This window comes from Tenrec ecaudatus, chromosome 16, assembly GCF_050624435.1.
Source record: "Tenrec ecaudatus isolate mTenEca1 chromosome 16, mTenEca1.hap1, whole genome shotgun sequence".
NCBI classification, from domain to species: Eukaryota; Metazoa; Chordata; class Mammalia; order Afrosoricida; family Tenrecidae; genus Tenrec; species Tenrec ecaudatus.
Genome location: NC_134545.1, coordinates 17,800,119 through 17,808,455, shown reverse-complemented (window position 1 = coordinate 17,808,455; position 8,337 = coordinate 17,800,119). Strand labels below are relative to the sequence as shown.

Below are 8,337 nucleotides of genomic sequence, written 5' to 3'. Positions count from 1 at the left end.
GCGAGCGGGGTTTCCCCAGTGAGTCCCGGGGTGAGAGAGCAGGGAATGCAGGAGAGGAAGCCCCTTCCCATCACCAACCACGGTGTTGGTCAGCTCCCTGCTGGTCTTGGGCAGAAGACAGAGAAGGCAGCGGCTACCCCAAGGTCACAGACAACAAGTAGCGAGCATGGCATTCCCAGAGCGGCTGAGCCACTTGGCTTAGGCCACACAGCATCCTCACAACCAGAAGTGGTACCCAGGCCTGGGGATGAACGTTTTCACCCTCGTTCCGGGTGCCTGTTTGTCCTGCCCTTTCTCATCCTCATCTGCGTGTTCAAGCACCAGGCCTGGCTGACGGGTCTGCCCCCCTCCCTTGAAAGGGGAACCCCTTCCTATCCCCCAGCAGAACCACCCCTCCATCAGGAAAGTCATGACACTGGGGCCAGAACAGAGATTTATTGTGGCAATCTCAGGTGACAGATCTTGGCGGCGTGGGCAGTGCCGAGAATGTTCTGGGCGGCATTGGGGGAGCTCCCGGAGTCTCCCCAAGTCAGATGGGGGGTCAGGCACCCTGCTGGGGTCTGACTGCTATGAATTCAGCTGCTGGGCCAGAGGGATGAGCAAAGGGAGGGGTGGGGGTGGAGGTACCCCCAGAGCAGAGTGGGTGGGGCCTGACATAGCTACCCATCATATAGGGCTGCTTTGGGGGCCTAAAAGGAAGGGTCCAATGTATTCACCCCACTTTGCCCCCAGCACAGAGATTGCTTGGCACCCGAGTACCACACTCCCCACACTCTAGGCAAATCAGAAGTCAGAGTGGGGGCATGCCCATGAGAGCTGGGAGCAGACTTGGTCAAAGTGAGTGTCTTGGGTTTTCCTCGGGCACTGACAAAAGGCCCTCTGTGGTCAAAAGGTGTTTGGGGGAGAAGCTATGTGAACCCCAAGTCGACAGAGGTCCTGCTGGTGGGGCTGGGGAGCCCCAAGGTTTGAAATCCTTTTCTCTGAGACACTCATTTGGAGACTGCTCCTGGCAGAGGGTCCGGGGATTCAGGTTCACCTCGATGGCAGCAGGGGGTGGGGGGAAGTACAGAGGGGGTGTCTCGGGACAAGGACAGAGCCGCACTGTCCCTGATGTATCAGAGGGTTGGGGGCACAGAGACCATACCTGTCTCATCTCAGGCTGCGCTGGGCTGGGCTCATGAGGACCCCCTCCCCTTTGGCCTCTTACTCTATATCTCTCTTCTACCCTGGTGGGGAGGGGAATGCCCTCGTTCCCCAGTGCTGGGGGGTTGTTCTGTCATGACCCCAATAGGGCACACACCCAGAAGGGCTGTGCTGGGGGATGTAGCCCCTCGGAGCTTCAGAGATGGATGTTTCTGGAGCTTGGGGGAGGTTTTGGGGATGAGGAAGAAAATTGAAAGTACTATGGACTGCTAGAAAGACAAACTAATCCGTCTTGGAAGAAGTACAGCCCGAATGCTCCTTAGAAGCAAGGATGGGGAGACTTCCCCTCAAAGTCCGTCCGTACTTCGGACACGCGATTGGGAGAGAGCAGCCCCCGGAGAAGGACATCATGCTTGGTAGGGCAGAGGGGCAGCGAAGGAGAATCCACAGTAGCTGCAACAACGGGCTCCGACCTAGGAGCCATTGTGAGGACGGCGTACGACTGCGTAGTGCTTCATTCTGCTGTGCACTGGGTCACTAAGAGACCGAGACCTCTGACCAGTGGAGGGTCGAGACGCCTAGGACGTGGAAGGAAGCAGCCAACAGAGGGGTGGTCTAGGACAGTCAGGGCTTCTGAATACCCAAGGAGGGGGACTGCTTGGGAGCCAATGGCCAGGGCTAACAGCTCAGCAGGGAGGGAGGGGGCTGCATGTTGGGGCTGATGCTGCCTTATACACAGGGGGTTTCAGGGGAACCCGTGGGGTCCTCTGATTCCTCAGATAACAAAGGCAAAGCATCTGGCTCCCCAGGGCCCTCACCAACTGCCAGGCCCTCCTGGGCCTCTGCTGCACAAGGGGGCTCCCCTGGCATGCTGGAGCACTCTGCTGGGGCACTGGGTGCCTGGGCCTCCTTGTCCACCTCCTGGCTGCCTTCCCCCTGCTCCACCTCCTTCTTCTCCTCCTCCTCCTCCTCCTGGGCCTTTAACTCAACCACAACGGCTCCGTCCCCAGCCCCTGGGGCGGCCTTCACCGGAGACTTGAGGTTCTGGGTGGCCGCGAGGATGTCCGCCTGCAGCTGCTGGGAAGAGGCCAGGGCCTCGTCCGGCCGGCCTTCAGGAGCCCGGTCGGGGACCTCGCTGAAGGCCCGAGGCCCACCGGCGCGGTCACTCTGGTCCACATACTTCTTCTTGGGGAAGGAGGAGGGGTAGTAGGCGGAGGCCTTGTGCTTCTGGCGTGTGATGAGCACCGCGCAGGTGATGCACACGAGCAGCAGGGTCAGCGAGCCCACCACGGCGACCAGCAGCACGTAATGCTGGAAGAAGTCCAAGATCCCGTCCAGGAAGTTGGTGGGGGGCTGGGGCTCACCCTGCACCGTGGGCGGGGGGCCCACGGACGTGGCACTGAAGGCTGGCATCCCGGCTGGTGGCAGGCTCGGAGAGGAGGCAGAGGAGCCCTCGGCCTCTCCGCTGCCCCCAGCATCCTCCAGGAAGGAGGCCTGCAGGCCCACCTCCACCGAGGGAGCCGCAGAGGGGGACCCAGCAAGCAGCAGCAGCAGCAGGGAGACCAGGGTGGGGGCCATGTTGTCTCTGGGGCCTGTGGGGACACAGGGTGGGAGATGAGTCAGGGCAGGGGGGCACAGTCTCACACGCACCAGGCAGGTATATAGTAAGTGATCAATTAATGTTCCTTGACTGGCCTGCTGAATGCATGCTATGGACAAACTCTTTTTTAAAAAAATTATAATACAAAATTTAAATTCATTATAATAAGAAGTTTTTAACTATTTTGAAATCACTTGGAAAAATAATAGGAGCCAAAAAAAAGTAAAAATATAAATAAATAATAACCGGAGCCCTGGTGGTTTAGGGGTTGGTTATACATTGGGCTACTCACCACGAGGTCAGCAGTTCGAAACCACATGGTGCTCCGATGGAAAAAGACAAGGCTTTCTACTCCCCTGAAGTGTTACATCTCAGAAACCCACAGGGGTGGGGGGGTAGGAAGGCAGAACTGATAACAATGATCTACATATAACCGCGCCCCCCCAAGGGGAGATGAACAACAGAAACATGGGGTGAAGGCAGACTGTGGTCATCGGTATAAGATATGACAATAATAATTTATGAATTATCGAGGGTTCATGAGGGAGGGAAGAAATGAGCTGATCCCCAGGGCTCAAGTAGAAAGTCAACGCTTTGAAAGGATGATGGCAACATGTACAAGTGCGCTTGACACAGTGGATGGATGGACTGGGATAAGAGCTGTACGAGCCCCCAATAAAATGATTTTAAAAAGAAAAAGGGAAGGAAGGAAGTTTTTTTTAAAAAAGCAGAAGACGCCCTTCTGCCCTCTAAAGTCACTCTGAGATTACGTGTCTCCAGGGCCCGGGGTTTTTTGTTTGTTTTTCAATGGCTCTGTGCTTGTCTGCTAATAGGAACACCGACTGTGGGCGTCCACCCAGAGGGACCCGGGAACAAAGACCCAGCGACTGACTTCCAAACCACACGGGCACTGTTCTTGGGGGCTCTCAGGGCTCGCCCCGCATGGGCGTGGGCGAGGCAGCAGTGGGTTGGCTAATGACCAGTTACCGTGTGCCAGACAAGGATTCCCCGGGGGTGTCGTGGGTGACACATTGGAACTACTGGCCCCCAGGTCAGCAGGGCGCACACCCGTTCTCTTGATGCCCAACCTCGGGAGCCCAAGGGGCAGTTCCTCTCTGTCCTCCAGGGGCGCTTTGAGCCAGAATCCACTCAGTGGCCGTGAACTAGACTTTATGAGGCTTGTTAGGGGGTTACCCTCTCCAGGTGTTATTATCTCCATCTCGCAGAAGAGCTAAGCCACTTGCCTTGGAAGAGAACCTCAGGGCCCGTCCCCTCGTCCGGGGTCTCCAGACGCCTGCGTGGAGGTGGGGAGGGTTGGGGGTTGGGGCAGGCCGGCTCTGATGCTCACCAGCCTAGAGCTTTCCCTCTGTCCCTCGCCCCTTGGAGGTGCCCAGGGTGAGAGCCTCCCCCAGAGACGGCCTGCAGGCAGGGGGAACCCTGGCCTCTTAGAGGCCCAAAGACAAAAAGTTGGAGCTGCTGGCCCCTCCCACCGCCGACTGCACTAGATGGGAACCAGATGAGCCCCTCGCCTCGCAGCCCCAGCCTGCTCCCAGCCTGAACCCCCAGACCCCGTCTGGGCCAGACAGCCTGCTGATTAATACATCCCTCAGGGCCGCAGTTACAGGGAGCCAGGCGTTCCAACACACAAGCTCTCCCCACAGGCTGGTGACAACCAGGCAAGGCCCTGGGAGCCCCTCCTCCTGCTGGCCCTGCCAGGACCCAGGGCCCCAGGAGCTGGGGACAGCCCTTTGGGGGCCTTTAGGTCCTCTATCTCACACATACAACTTAACACACACACACACACACACACAATACAGTCTCATCACACATACACACCACATTCACAAACACCACACATACGCATACATATCATACGCACTACATTCATGATACACACACACCACACACATTCACATACACACCAAACATGCTACCCTCGTGTACGGACACACGTACCACATAAACACAGACTCATACAGACCACACACACGCATATAGACCACACGTACTACACTCAATGCACACACCACACACATACATACATATTCATACAGACCAAACATGCTACTCTCATGCATGTACATGCATATCACATACATACACACTCATATAGACCATACGCTCTACGTTCATAGTATACACACCACACACACACATCAGACACAGTCTCATTACACATACACACATCACACTCACAAACACCACCCATACTCATACATGCCAAACACACTACATTCATGATACACATACACCACACACAGACACATAAACACTCGTGCGCACACACCACTCCCTCATAATGTACATACACACATACCACATGCGCCTATAGACCATACACATACACACACACATAGACCACACACTCACTGCACTCATAAGACATTACACACACACACACACACCATACACATGCCCAGGCACACTCCTGCACATCATACCCGGACACACGCCTCTCATCAGTCACACACATTGCCATCACACATACTCACACCACACACACAAGACACACTCATGCACACACTCCTAGTGCACATACACACCACACACTCACTCAGAGCGCCCAGGGCCGGCTCAGGAAAGTTGGTGATGTCTCTAGTCGGTTGGAGCTGAGTCTGAGAGGTGGGGAGCCACCAGCCCGGCCCTCTCTGCTGCTTCAAAGATCCCTCAGACACCTTTGCACTTTGTCCTGCAGACAGACAGACAGACAGGCACACACACACACCCCTTCCACCTCAAATCCAGAGGCAGCTGAACCTTCTCACCATGGAGCCGGCCGTGGGCCAGACGGGTTTCTTCAAGGACGATTGTGAAAGGCTCCCAGCGAAGCCCTGCGTGGGCAGCAGCAGTAAGGCCAGGCCACAGTGCCAGCCAGGAAGTTGGCGGCCCCTGGCGTTCTAGCTCCCCAGACGGTCCCCTTCTGTGACTTGCGGTGGGAGGGTGAGGGGCCTCACTGAGCTGTCAGCATCAGACTAGAAGCAGCTCAGAAAGCGCCCGCTGCGGGGAAGCTCTCCCAGAGGAAAGATGGAATTCAGGAGCGGCTGGATCCCTGCTCTGAGGAGTTCTTCCGCCTGCCCGCCCTCGGGCTCACTAGGCAGGACCTTGTCTTCTTGTTACCCTCCTCCACAGACGGGAGGTGCCTCGGCTCTGGTCCCTGAAGAATCTGGAAACACACACACACACACACACACACACACACACACACCACCACCACCACCACACACAACAGAACGCATCACCCACAAACACTGCACACACATCACACACACCAGCACATACCCTATACATCACACACATCAGAATCACCTCAGACACAACACACCAGGCACACATCACACATGCCGGTCAACACCCTACACACATCACCTGCACCATACAGCTCACCCGCACACTTTGACACGCCACACTGCACTGACACATACACACATGCACAGGGCCCAGAGCTTCGGGGTCAGGGTAGGGGATGCAGGAAGTCCACCCCGGTTCCCCAGCCCACATAAATTATTCCTGGCTCTTTAAAACTTCACAAGGGGTCCTGAGGGCCCTGAACCCCATCTTCCTCCCTGGAGAGGCAACCCCCCTCCACCCAGCCAGCCAGCGCCCAGAAGTCTACATGAGGGCCGAGTCCCTGGGCCCTCGAGGCCTCAGCTTGGAAATAACCCTTCAGGACAGTCTGCCCACCAGGTCCTCCAGCTCCATCTGGGAAAAAATGGAATCCTGTTGCCCCAGTCTCGGTCAGCCCCCTAAGTCTTACAGTTTTCCAGGGATTTGGAATCTGTTTTACCTGAGGACTCAGGCCCAGAGACAGGATGGCCACCCCAGGTGGTCCAGCAGGTCAGAGTCCTGGACAGAGAGAGGGCAGCTTAGGTTTCCAGAAGTCACCACCCAGCCCTCTCACCGCTCTGTGCCTCAGTTTCCCCATCAGTAATCGAAGAGAGTGGCTGCCTGACTGGCCTCTGGACAAGACACGGCAGGGCCGGGACACTGTAGGTGTGGGTCAGAGGCAACCCCGGACTTCCCCAAAGACCAGTTGCCTCTCTTCAGGATCCATCTTTGGGTTAAGAGTTTTAAAAAGTTGGGTCCCACTGGTGGTCATTAATATGCAGGTGAATGCAAATTAACCCCCAAAGCCTGGGTTCCCCTAGACATAAGGGGGTGGGGGGCTAGAAGGGCAGTCCCATGTGGACCACAGGCAGGCTGGTGGCCAGAGGGGGCTGGGCAGCCAGCGAAGAACCTGGCTTCAATTAGTGGCTTTGGGGGGGCCTGGTGGGTGGAGGGACCTGGACTGCACTGTCCTGGTATCCTGGGGCCAGTGGAGGACACAGACCTGGGGGCCTCAGATGGGAGTCGTGGGGCAGGAAGGGGTTCCTGAGAGCTGAACCCCTTCCCTTCCCTTCCACAGACAGACACACAGCCGAAATGTGGACACACGACACCCAGACCTGCAGACACAATCCCCTCCTCTCTGGGTGCAAGCCGCGGCAGCAGACACACACACACAGGCACCCCAACTCGGCCGCAACGTCCCCAAGGGACACAACTCGCGGGTACAAACCCCACACTCTCTAGGAACAGCACATCAACAGGGATACAGAGGCCCAGCTGCATCATACACACCACCACCACCCTCATGCTTTAAAACACCCCTGGCTTGACTTGCTCCCACTGTTCCAGTCTCTAAACACCTAGACACCCCTGGCTCTCAGGACAGGGAGCCCCCGGGGCTGGTCAGCCAGGGGCCAGGACTTACCTCCTCGCACAGGCTGGGAACTTCCGCAGGTGGAGCTGGGGGACAGCCGGCCCTGCAGATGGGTCTGCCCGCTGCCTGCTCTAAACTTGTGCCTGCACACTCCCTCCCCGCGGCCCTGCCCCCTCTTCCCGCCCGCCCCTGCGTGCGCCCGGGGCCAGCTGGATTGCATTAGGAGGGTTTGGGGTGGGGACACGGGAGGGGGTGGGGCTGCGCTGGGCCCACACAGCAGCCCACCCTCCCGCTCACCCGCTCGCAGGAGCCCCTCCAAGCCTCTGCTGGGGAAACACCAACTCTGCCCCTGCCCCCCACCCCCCTCCGCCCCCGCCCCCAACCCTGGTGCTTCTTCAGAGCACATTTGGTGGCCCTGCAGAGCTGTCCCAGGACAAGCGCCCAGGGCCGAGCCTGGATCCTGCCCCCATTTGCCCGCACCCCAAGGAGCCCCTCCCGCTTAGATCTGGGAGTCCTGGAAGCCACCAAGAAAATTCCAGGTCCCTGGCTCCCAAGGTGACTCAGTGTTTCCGAGGCCCCGGGGGCAGCGTGGGGAGTCAAGGGCTTCGGGGAGGCCCGAGGCAAGACTTCAGGCAGGGGACTGAGTGTGGACACTTGCTTGGGGCCCTGTGGGTCCCTTCCCTTCTGCAGCTCTCAGTTTCCCCAGGCGTGGGGGTGGAGGGAAAACTCTGACTCTCTGGTCTCCCGCCTAGAACTGACGGTCCCATTTCAGAGATGGGGGAAGAGGTTGGGCCATCCCGGGTCCTCCGACTGACCTGAGGAATCCAATAGTGCAGGAGGACACAGGTTCATGTGTGCCCTTCCCGTGTGCAGGGCCATGCGAGGCCCACGTGGA

The 8,337-nt window shown here is 57.8% G+C and overlaps 1 protein-coding gene across 1 annotated transcript; it reads right to left on the bottom strand.

The window, feature by feature from the left end:
• Positions 1 to 415: 415 nt before the first annotated feature.
• Positions 416 to 7,610, bottom strand: TMEM119 (transmembrane protein 119). The gene is made up of 2 exons (XM_075534113.1): positions 7,494 to 7,610; positions 416 to 2,735 (listed from the first exon to the last, which is right to left on the bottom strand). The coding sequence occupies exon 2, from the start codon at positions 2,719 to 2,721 to the stop codon at positions 1,873 to 1,875; it is 849 nt and encodes a 282-aa protein (XP_075390228.1). The 5' UTR covers positions 2,722 to 2,735; positions 7,494 to 7,610; the 3' UTR covers positions 416 to 1,872.
• Between the last annotated feature and the right edge of the window lie 727 nt (positions 7,611 to 8,337).

What these genes read in the sequence shown, in the direction of transcription:
- TMEM119 (XM_075534113.1), bottom strand. Translation starts at nt 2,721, where the DNA reads ATGGCCCCCACCCTGGTCTCCCTGCTGCTGCTGCTGCTTGCTGGGTCC.